The sequence below is a fragment of the Fringilla coelebs genome (assembly GCF_963513975.1).
Source record: "Fringilla coelebs genome assembly, chromosome: 13".
In the NCBI taxonomy this organism is placed as follows: domain Eukaryota; kingdom Metazoa; phylum Chordata; class Aves; order Passeriformes; family Fringillidae; genus Fringilla; species Fringilla coelebs.
Window position 1 is genome coordinate 10,298,654 of NC_140039.1, and position 12,249 is coordinate 10,310,902.

The following is a 12,249-nucleotide window of genomic DNA, read 5'->3' on the forward strand; positions in this document are numbered from 1 at the left end:
CATTTAAAGACTACCTCTGTGTAACAAGCATTGTTTATTTTAACCTACTGGGACTACAAAACCCAACTTGTATTAGAGACAAGCTGTCTCTACTGAACAAGGTGTACCTTTTAAGGTTTAATTCCAGGAACTTCATCGCTAGAAATGTGCACATCAACAGATACTCATCAAATGCATGGGTATATCAGCTTTGCTAACTAAGTAATCAGCAATTCATTAAAGGTAGAGGCAAAACCCTTCTCACCTTACACTGTCTCCTGGGTTTCCGTTACACATGGAAGACATTTAAGGACTCTATTCAAAAACTCTGGAATCCTCCCTGCTTACCTGTGCTCACAGTAACAGCACCTAAGAATTTAAACCTCACATACAGCAGAAGCTGCCCAGGAAGGTGTTCTGAACCAAAACTAGCTTGAGTTTACCAGACCTTGTCACTGGGATTTCTTGTAGCAAGGGTAACCAGACCTGGGTGGAAAATGAGAAGCACTTAGCCTGAAACTGCAAAAGAATCATACTTCAGGTTCCTAAAGACATCCAATCAATAGGACAGCACATTTTAATTGGAGGGTTGAACAGTATTTGCTTCTATATAGCAGACAGGAAACAGAAAAATAGATTCTAAACTACCCATTAGTAGCAGCCTCAAAACACATATTAATTTATGCCTTTTGAACTACAAAGGTGTAAGAGACAGAAATACAAAAACGGACAGTAGCAGTTGTATAGAGATGATTTTTGGGGGTGATTATCACCATTATTATAATATTTGCTATACCCCTGTAAAAGCACTCAGGTTACCTTCCCAGCTAGCCACCAACAGAACGTGTGACTCTCCTACTGGGACCCATGTAGGATTTGACACGTAGATAAAACTATGAAACAGACATGCATGCTTTTCAGGCAGTTCAAATTTGTTTTATTACAATTTTTTAACTGTTAGTATTTTCATATCTGGACATCTTGAAAGGAATTTTAGATTTACAACTTCAAAAGACATTACAGAATTATGTAAGCCCCAATGACAGCTACTCTACTGCACTGTATACAACTTGGTTGCCTCCCTTCCATGTCCCACTCTACACAGCTCCAAACAAGTGAAAATTTGAGACTGGTGTCCATATTCAAGCTGCAGGAAAGCTCACTATATGGAGAAAGAATAAATGATAATTTGCATTCAACTATTTCAGGAATCAAGAAGAGAATACACAGAACTATACATTTTATAATTTTATTAGGAATAATTCCAAGTGGGTTATGAAGAAACGAATCCATTGAGTTTCATGAATTTTCCAAAATTTCCTTATGAAGATATGTTCACCAACAAACAGTAAAACTTCAGCAGAACTATTATACACTGGGCAAAAATAGTCAGGCTGATACCAAAAAGCAACATGCAACATAAAAAAAAAGATACAATATAAAGGAAGACAATCTGCTGAATATTAAAAACAACCTCAACATGAGCTCTTCGCAACCAGCACAGAACTATTCTACCCATCAAATCCAATTCACACAAAGGCAAGTTGGGCTGACAGAACCCAAGGATTAATAAAATGATCCTCAGTGCAGTAGATTTGTATAGTGTTTTAGAGCATTTCCTTGGCTTGGAACAAGCAGAATTAGGAAATCTTTTTGGCAAGGGAGAGAAATAAATACATACGGAATGCTACATTTTTAAATCAGCAGACTGTCTGAGGAATGAAACAGGGCATCAGTAAACTAAGAGTAGCAGGGAGAAAAAAAATTAAAACATTAATTTATTGGGGCTCAAAGAGTATTCAAAACAGATCTTATAGATGTCACAATAACTATATTCAGGCATTTAGGCTAACAAGGGGAATAAAATCAGAAGATACACTTTTTCCAAGTTAAGGAGATTTTTACCCAAGCATATTGCTACCTTTGCAACATGTAGCTCGGTAAACAATAAATTGGCAACGAAACAAGTTGAAACGCTGTAATATCCTGCCCAAATATCAGTTCCAGATACTGTAATAACCAAGATGCAAACTAATTTTGTTGTAACAAGCCTAGACCACTTATATCAAACATGTCCCTGGTGAAAGAGTCATCCAGTTGGAATTAGCGTTTTGAGAGTTCATTTGACAGCCAGTCAAGTCCCTCATACAGACCAGTTCCTTGCGTAGCACAGGTAGCCTGGACATACCACTGTTAATGTAGAACACAAAAATTCAATTTAAATACTGACAAAATGCAAGCTAAGTTATGACAGTGTGTGACACTCTTCAGTGTTGTTATACTTACATGTGTGTGTTATACCAGTGTTCTTTAAATACTGTTTTGTGCCGTAAGTAGAGTCAAGATTGAACAAATGGTATTTTAAAAAAGTTTGAGAAGTACATGTAGTGTAGAGGAGGTTCAGACATTACCCAGAAATTCAAATGCTGGCCTAGTAAGGGCTACAACATAGCTTAAGGCATCAAGAAACAAATAGAGAACTTGTATTTGGTTTACATGCTGAAAACTACTTCTTGTCTCTGAAAGACTGCTCTTTGGGAAGTGAATATGGAATTATCTACATGACTGGACCTCTGAAACAGCTTCTATGGTCAGGATCTTAGTGCGCCAACACAGACACTCACATTACAAAAGGTGGGATAGTTCATGTGAAGCAAACCTGTGTCTCTAAAGCTTGAGCAGTTGAAATCTAATGTTTTAGAAGCTATGTAATTTCCTCCTGGAGGTGGGAATGCAGAATGCATTTATTCTCCCAGACTACTGAGAAAACAGGAAAGCCCATCACATACTTTGTGAAACGCTGGATGTCTGCATTTCAATGACAGACTGGACTGTTTGTATGTTTTCAGGAAAAGGTGAGAAAAGAAACACCACTAACAGCTGAACACACTGGATTATTTCTAAATCACTTATTTGAACAAGGACCTGAATTATGCATTATGAAGTTGAACAGCAGATGTGTGCATCTTTCTAGAGAAAGAGGTGAAAGCTACCCTTTCCCTTAGAGGAACTTTACGTGGATGATAAATAATAGAGGGAGAAAAGAGTTCAGCAGTCAGAAAGCTGAGCACTTACAGTTCTGTTACGCAGAGACTGAAGGCCTAGTTTATCTGTCATTTCACTGATTGCCATGGCATTTGGCAGGTCCTGTTTGTTTGCGAACAGAAGCAGCACTGCATCTCGCAGCTCATCCTCCTGAAGCTAACAGAAAAAACAGGCATGTTATTAAATTGCCTCAGCTAAGCAAGTCAGTTACTTCAACAAACACTAAGAAAAAATCTAAATACTGATTTAAGGGTTGTAAACATTTTCATTCTTGCTCCTGAAGTCACTAGCAAGTATTGAATGAAATTTAACTAGTATACAACAGAACTCCTGCAATTAAGGAAGTCACCTTTCAATTTAAAAAGTTTAAATTTATGGGTGTCTTGCTGATGAAATATTCTCTAGCACCAATCTGTTCTTCCAAAATTCTTTTCCCACTGCATTTCTATCAAGGTTTAATGAATGAAAGGTTCTGACACATTACTGGCTCTCCACAGAGTGGAAACTACAACTCGATGCACTATGTGACCCAGAATTACCAGCTGAATACAATATGCTCTGTACAGACTCCCTAAAACTGTAAAATCCTAAAACTCTTAGAAAACCTGACAAACATTCAAAAATAGAACAAGTCAGTCTAACAATTACACCTCAGAAGATATTGATATTTACCATTTTCTGAAGCTCTTCTGCTGCTTCCTGGATTCTCTCTCTGTCATTGCTGTCTACCACAAAAATGAGGCCCTATAGAAAGTGAAGCAGATTTTAAAAAAACAATGTAAATATGCAGCACTATTCTTAAACCACCAAAATACTCATATTGAATATTGTGATTGCTTACCTAAGAAAGGGGACAAATTTAACAGAAATTTCTGTTTAAACAATGCATGATGTGTGTCTAAACAAATACCTATGTCTCAACCTAAAGTTAGGGGGAAAAAATGCAGCAAAATCACATAAACTAACTCATCCCCCTCCCCGTTCACTCACTGTATTGAAAATCACAAGTGCTTCACCATCTCATACTTAACTGAAAAAACCTACACCCTTAAAGTAATGCTTGAATTTGTTTAAAAAAGTTTGTATCAAACAGTATTTCTAAACAGTATCTCTGTTATTCAAGTGCTCTTCTTACACAATTTACTTAACCTTTCAGTCTGAAAACCTTGCTTTTATCATTCTCTTCAAGGAAAGAGAAGTATCTTTTAGAAGTATTTAGCAGCAGATCAGTAATAAGGAACTGAAAATAAGTATTGCTCCCTTTTGTCAATCCAGACCTCTATATTTTTCTGCACCAATCATATGCATCATGCTGCACACCAGTATCAGGGATACAATTCTATATTAAATACCAAAAAACCCCAAACAAACTCACTGCAGAAGTTTTCTGATACTAAAAAGCAACTTCCCTCACTACTTGTAAACCAAAGGTATCAAAAAACTGACGGCAGGCACATCATTGTGAAGCTAGCACTTTTCAATCAACTGGTAACAAGATCTACCATATTTTAGATACTCAGCTTACTAAAAACACTGATTTAGCATAGTAAAAGCCATATATTTTAAGAGTTCCTCACAACAAACCAGTTGCTCTGGCACATTACAGAACACTGGTAGATCCTAAAGGACTTAATCATTGAGAGGCTACACTCACAACTAGGTTTGAAACCTTCAGGGGAACAAACTAGCTTCAACTAGAATAAAATCTGGGTACCCTCAGAAGCTGCAGGAAGTAGTGCAGAGCCTTTCTGAAAGAAAGAAAACAACTTTCCATATGTACTCTACAAAACACAATGAGGCTTTACAAAGTAGGTCTTTAACTATTGCCATCTGAGTACTCTTACCTGTGTGTTTTGGAAATAATGCCTCCAAAGAGGTCTAATTTTATCTTGACCACCAACATCCCAAACTGTGAAACAAATGTTTTTATATTCTACCGTCTCCACATTAAAACCTAAAAATGAAGGAGTTCAGTAATTAGAAATAGTTAATTCCAGTGTTAAAACATAATTCTAACCATGTTAAAGATAGATACTTCCTAAGGTACACTTCTCCCAAATATGTATAAAATGGCTTATCAATACTGAACTGATAAATCAAGAAGAAAACTGATTGAAGGGGGAAAAACCACAAATCACTTAAATCCAAGTCCAAGTGGCTGAGCAAATCTTTAGCCACAAACTGTGAGGCTCATGATGTTTGGGGGAAGTGGTGCTATTTATCTGGTTCCTGTCCTCCTGGGCATCTGCTACTTGCCACAGTCAGTAGCTGGATTCTGGTCTGGATGTCTCTTTAGTCTGACACAGTTATGTTTGTCTTGATTCTTATTCTACCTACAAAGAGAGCAAATCCCTGCATTCTTCAGAGGCCCATCAGGTTTAGAAAAACAAGAATAAAGATAGAGAACTGGTGATCTTACCAATAGTGGGAATTGTGGTGACAATTTCTCCTAGTTTCAGTTTATAAAGAATGGTTGTCTTACCAGCAGCGTCCAAACCAACTAGAAGGAAGAGAAAACTTGCTTTAGTTCACAAACTGAACTACAGCCTGCTAACTTAAAAGCATGTCATTTTACATGCAGAGTATTATGGGGTTTTTACTGGGAACAGCTTTTTAAACACTTTTAACTCATTGCTGAGGAACTACTGTAGGTTTTTCCCAATCTCCTCTACCCAGCACTGAGAGAGAACAAGTAATGAAGAAAACAAGCTCAATAAGATGCCTCCATTCACAACCTACAGGCTCACAAGTTTCAAGGAATCTTCCTTAGTATTTGTGTTAATTAAGCTTTATCACTCACATTGAAAGTTTCTTCTGTGTAAATCAGGAAGATTTTACAAGCCTAGCAACAATCTACAAGCAGCACAGTTTCCAACTGATCACACATTTGTTACTTCACTAAGCTGGGGAAGGCCTCACTTACTCAACCTCCCGCAAAGCTCAGCTTCACAGGCACACGTGCACCAACTGAAGCTGGCACTAGACGTGAAAGACACTCGTCCCTTATTCCAGCCTCTCCTCCCTTTGCTAAAACATCTCTTTAGCACTGAAAAAACCACAATCAGGCAGCTCTCATCATCCCTCCACATATACCACAAGGGCTGTAGGTATTCTTCAGAATATCATTTCCATACAGTGAGATCCACCAGGATGCTTCCATTAGGAGTTTCCTCCTAATGACTGTTGGTCATTACAGAAGACCTTCTGCACTTAAATTTGCTGTTCTGTTTCTAAAACAAAACTTAAACTTGCTGTTTTTCAATGTAAGCTATGTGGCAAATATGGGACACTTCCGAAATAAAATAAAATTAAGCCTAAAACACATTTTTTAGACATATCACCAACACTGCAAGCATACACTGTAGTTTTCTGAAACTGTTTGTGAAACTGCTTATTGTTAAGCATTTTAGAACACATAAATGTAACTCAAAATAGAATTCTTTAAATCAGAACCCAGTACCAAACACACAAGCACCTCCATAAACAGCAGTTACTAAACACCACAGCACAAAATGTCTCTTTTGTCAGTAACATTTGCCCAAACAAAAATACCTCCCATCAAAAGAGTTAATTAATGTTTTTGCAAGAAACCAAATGCTATCCTCATTTTATAAGGATAACACACATTCTTAAGCATTCTGAGTTAACTTCCAACTCTGCAACAGCAATATATTAAGCTTTAAGTGGTTTGGTGACTTGCCTATTAATAATACAACTGCTTCCTTAGCATTGCAAAAAAAAGGGGGATTCAAAAATTACCTGCTCATTCAGAATGAAACCAAACTCTTGAAAAACCTCCTTTTTCTCAAGACACAAACTGCTGTTGCAGCAAACTAATTTTAAAAACCTATCTATAATTGTCCTATATTCCAATAGTGTGCATAAGATTAAACATACCAATGCAGTTTCTTTTTCTAATTTTAACATTGTATGTTAAAAAAAAAAAGGTGTTTTAATTCTTAATGTCATGACAGCACAAAAGAAAGGGTGTGGGGTGGAAATCTACCATCAAAACCAAAGTTCCTTGACTCTAAATTTGCTCCAAATGAAATGTAAGGGGTTTGAGTTTGCTATTGTTGAAGTGTTCGACTGCTTCAGAACCAAACACAAACATGAACAAAAAAAGTCACAATGCAGCAGAAATTACACAAGAAGTTGCACGTGATGAAACTTCTAAATGCCACAATTTTCCCCACACCAGTTAAGTGTCAGGTCACCTTTTAAAACTCTCTAAGATGACCTCAGAATCCTCACATACTGCACCTATGCTGAAAACCAATGCTTTTAACAGCACAATGCTTGAAGTCCAACACTATTTTCACACAGCTCAACCTCAAGTAAGCACTTGCAGGACATGCAGACCCTCTTAAGTACATATAATGCCTCTACATGATATGATAGGGTTTTTTCCCAGTAAATTAATAATAAGATAATTTAGTGAACCAATTAGAGTTACAACTACTACTCAAAACTCTTCTCTTGTTGCTCCCCACCAAAAAAATTACTCTGTTATCAATATAACAAACACTGACAAGATCTGTTAAAATCACCAATGTAAGAAAGATGCCACTGTCTACGCAAACTGCTTGAGTGTATTTGAGGTTTATACTAACACAGATAAAGACAAAGAAAAAAGCTAATCTCATTCCAAAGAAAGTATACAGGATATCAAGATCCATTTGAAGACGTGACTCAGAGTTAAGAAATTAGAAACTAGTAGAGAATTTTAAACTACTTGCCATATTACGAAAATACTGCCCCAGTTATCCACTCTACCCTCATGCACCTCAGTGGTGCTGGCAGAAGGCTACAGTGCCTATGCAAGCACAAAGCCCAGACTTTGCTTAAATCCACTCTTACCCACAACTCTTGATTAAGCTGTTGGACTTTGCACCAAGGCAGGCTGAGTTACAGGGTTATGGGCACGTGTTTTCTTCTTCTGACTTCACACTTGAGGCAGAAGCTTAACTGAGGGAAGGACCTTATTCAAATCCCTGTGACCCTATTGGCAAAACTCTCCTCTTTTGGCCAAACTGCAAATGTTATGAAGTCTAAAGAAGCAAGTAATGAAAAGCATAGCCTCCATTCATATTTCTTACTCCAATCTGTAATTTTAAAAAATTTCAGAGCATTAAATCACATTTAATGTTTTGAGCTGGTAGGAAGTGTAACTACTGCTTTTAGTAATCCAAGAATAAACATGTTTACATTTACTGGAACACTAAATGTAAACTTATGAGCTACTGCCACAACGTAAACTTCAAGATTAAAAATCACATCTTAAATCCACAAACAAAGTAAATTCCTGATTCTACTGGCTGACTGACCATTGTCAAGACCAAGGTGTAAGAGATTCAATGAGGGGTGTAACGTTAAGCAATTGTACTGCAAAGCACCAAGATTACAATACAGTACAAATGGGAAATGCAGACCTGTACTTGCAACCATTCACCTTAAACTGAATCAAACATCCTCTTCCTCTAGCTGGAGAAAAAATATCTACAATGCTTTCAGGCGCTGCTAAAATCACAGTGGTTCTAAGCCCTTTACATCTCTTTAAGAGTGTTTTATTCACAGCCTGTCAGTTGTTTTTCTAAATCTCAAGATTCTAGTTCACTTGTCCCTAGATACAGCATCCCTGACCACATCACATCCTTCATTAAGCAACTTCCTACTCTGATCACTGGTGGCTGAATATCAAGCTGCCTCTCTTATCACAGCACAAAGCCTCATAAAAACTACAGAAAGCCAACAGCATGCAAACCAACAGTTGTCTAAAACAACACCTGCCCAAATAAAAACCAGCAAAATTATTATGATCTGTTGCAGTGACACAATTTCCAAAGAATAATTACCTTTGTATCTGAAGCTCCTGAGTAGTTACTGTATCAGTTAACACTTGCACAACTCCACCAAGACACAGAACACTAAATTATGATACTGAAAGGTGCACAATGAATGGCTGTCTATTTTTTCAATGACAAAAACCCATCACTGAAGAGTTTCACAGACAGATGTAGGGTTAGGACTCAGTGTTTCTACTCTTAATGCTGAATCTGACTTTCAGACATTCAGCCCTATCCCACAATTCTTTCTTTTCCCTCATGTTATGCCTATTTATAAAGAAAATGCATGAATCTTCTTTTCATGCATTTCTTTCAAATAGTAACTTAATATTTTTGAAAAATACTTACTTATACTAGTACATAAAAAAAACCACCAAAGTTTCAGTTACAGTATAACATTAAATATCCATTTCATATCATAAATGGAATTTGAGAACATAAAATATAAGTGAGTGCTGTTGGTAATAGTCCCTGATGAGAAATACTCAAATTCTGCAGAACTCAATAACACAAAGTCTGTTTTAGGAGCTAAATTAATTTTAATTAATCTTCAAGTCTGCAGAAACAGAAGAAAGCTGTGAAAAGGAAGTTATAATTATAAATTAATTGTCTGTTGGTATCAACTCACATAATATTTTTCCCCTCAGTACTTTACCCCACAAAGTTATTTCTTAATTGGTGTTCTACATATGGAAACTTAAATGTTTGACCTTGTAAAAGCCCCATTTTCAAACCATACACTGAACATTATAACCTTAAGGAAAAGTGTTAATTCTATTCTGTTTTCATTCAGACATCTCTCCTCAAATTGCTGACAGACAATCTAGAATGCTATCAAGAGATTAGTTTTAGTGTTACAGTTATACACAAATTATGTCATATTCAGTGTAACATTCTGCTTCTAAACATCCAGTTTATGTCCTATAACAGACTCTCACCACAACATACCCTGAGTTCTACTCTCCTACACTACCTAACAAATACAGTGCTGTCCTGTGCCCTGATCCAGCCCTGCATTTTAATACAAGGCCTGAAAATAAAAATTTTTAAGAAATACAAAAAAAATTCATTTGAACCAACTGCTAGAAAATGCACCTTCCAAAGCCATCTCTAACCTAAATTCAACCTGATTTCCTACCAATGAAGTGCCTTGCAAACAGTTTAGATCTGCATGACATCACTTTCCTGTTTTCAGTACTTTGCAAAAAGTAACAGAACTACAAATACCACAGACTCTGTCTCACCCTACATCCTACAGTCAAGCTCACTTGGAGACTTGACTTCATTCATTAAAAGTCCTATGAAGAGTCTGGCTCTTAGGGAGACAACCAAATCACCTCCCTGAAACCAACACATGTACTAAGTTGTCTTGAAGACTAAAATGACTCAGATTATTTTGAAATTGATAATAGTCTCTAATTTCAAATAGTTAAGACACAATAAAAATTACTGGGTATGCAATAACAAACGTTACCATCACAAAATATATGGAGAACCTGAAAGATTATAATTTTAAAAAGCTGCACTACTGTGTCTGCTGTGCATATCCAGACAGCACTAAGGATGGGTGTGTGCCAGGAAGTTTCACAGTTAGAACCCACTCCCCTTGCTGGCTATATCCAAATGAGCACTTTATTCAGTTTCTTAGGATAAGCTACTTCAGTCAACGACCATGAACCAATTTCCATTCACTTTGGTACCAGAATTTGAGAAAAAAATTAGAGGCTAATAACTGTTTGTACATAAAGCTTGCAGGGGTGGGTAGGTGGGTGGAAGAAGGCAGGGAAGAACTTGAAGCGGAGGAGGAAATACCAATGCAGTATGCGCTGGCTTTGACCTTTTGAACTATAATCTGAAAGTGAGAATCTTCAAGAGCCACTGGCTTCAACTCCTACACAGTCTGTATCAAGAGAACAAATAATTTCAAAATATATGGACATTAAAAATAAATTATTATCGGGGGAGACAGTAAGACTAAGCAAGCACTGCAAGAGCTGCCTAGAGGATTTTATCGGTTTGTACACGAGGCACAAAACTAATGCCCACGGAGGCTATACCGAAACGCCCTTTCACGAGAGCCAGGATACAGACACTACAGCACCCTACAGCTGCCGAAAATCGGCCATTATACGGCAGTTCATACGCCCCTGGTGTTGCACACACCAGGCTTTGTCACATCCAGCTCGCGGAGCCGCAGTGCCGGGGCAGGAGGGCACGGCCGGGGCGCGGTGCTCGCTCGGCGCCCGGCCCAGGGACAGCGGCCCTGCCCGGCCGCAATTCCATCTTTGTTCCGCGCGCGGCCCGGCGCAGGTGCGGGAGCGGGGCTCGGCCTCGCCGGGACCGGGGAGCGGCGGGCGAGGCAGGGAGGGGAACGAGCACACGGCGGGAGAAAATGAAGGGCAAATACAGCCCGATCCTCAACCCCTCCGCTCCCCGTCGCTCTCCCAGCGCCCCCCCCAGCCCATGGGATGGGCAGAGCACGGTGTCCGCGCCCCGCAGTCCGGGACAGGGCGATTCCCCCGCCGTGACCCGCGGCCCGTCCCGCGGCCTTCCCTCCCCCCTCCGGCGGGACTCGGCTACGCGGCCCCAGCCGGTCCGGGCTCTGCGGTGGCCCTCACCCATAAGGATGCGCATCTGCTTCTTGCCGAAGAGGCGCGAGAAAAGCGAGGAGATGGTGAGGCCCATGGCGGCTCCGGCGGCGCTGGGCGGCGGCGGGGGAGCGCTGAGGGAAGGAGGGCAGGAGGGAGCGCGGCCCGGCCGGTGTACGCGCACGGATCTCTCCGCGCGCGAGGCGAGCCCGGCAGCGGCGGCGGGTGCTCTGTGACCGGGGACCTCGCTCGGTCTCTGCCACGTCACGATCGCCGCGGCCGCCCCGGCTCCAACGCGGACACGATCACGTCACGCTCGCCACATCCCCCGGCCGCGGCACCGCCCTCCGCCACACGGCCGCGGCGCGGCGGGGACTACGGCTCCCGGCATGCTCTGCGCAGCTCTGAGCCTCGCGCTCATTTGCTATTGCCGCGGGACACGACGGGGGATGTAGGCGGGCGCGCCCGCCAGTCCCGCGCAGCTTCCGGGTCGCGCGGAGCACGCCGGTTGCGGCGGCCCCGCCCTGGCCGCGGGGACAGGTGGCAGCCCCGGTAACGCTCCGCTCGCAGCCGCGGGGCGGGGAGAGGGTCCCAGGGTCCGCTCCCGGCACGCAGGGTGAAACCGATCCTCGGAGAGGCTCCAAAAGCACCCTCATAGAGACATGGTCATTTAATAAAGAGAAAACCAAAAACATCCTCCCCCCAAACTCTAGAAACCAAACCGAAACAAACGGCAGCACTGTGACATATTACTATCCTATTATTAATTGTGTGTGTATATATATCCATTA

The 12,249-nt window shown here is 40.4% G+C and overlaps 1 protein-coding gene across 1 annotated transcript; it reads right to left on the reverse strand.

The window, feature by feature from the left end:
* Nucleotides 1–905: 905 nt before the first annotated feature.
* On the reverse strand, nucleotides 906–11,790 carry ARF4 (ARF GTPase 4). The gene is made up of 6 exons (XM_084214754.1): nucleotides 11,489–11,790; nucleotides 5,444–5,524; nucleotides 4,869–4,978; nucleotides 3,697–3,768; nucleotides 3,055–3,180; nucleotides 906–2,169 (listed from the first exon to the last, which is right to left on the reverse strand). Exons 1-6 carry the CDS (start codon nucleotides 11,553–11,555, stop codon nucleotides 2,083–2,085), a joined length of 543 nt encoding a protein of 180 aa, XP_084070880.1. The 5' UTR covers nucleotides 11,556–11,790; the 3' UTR covers nucleotides 906–2,082.
* Nucleotides 11,791–12,249: the final 459 nt, after the last annotated feature.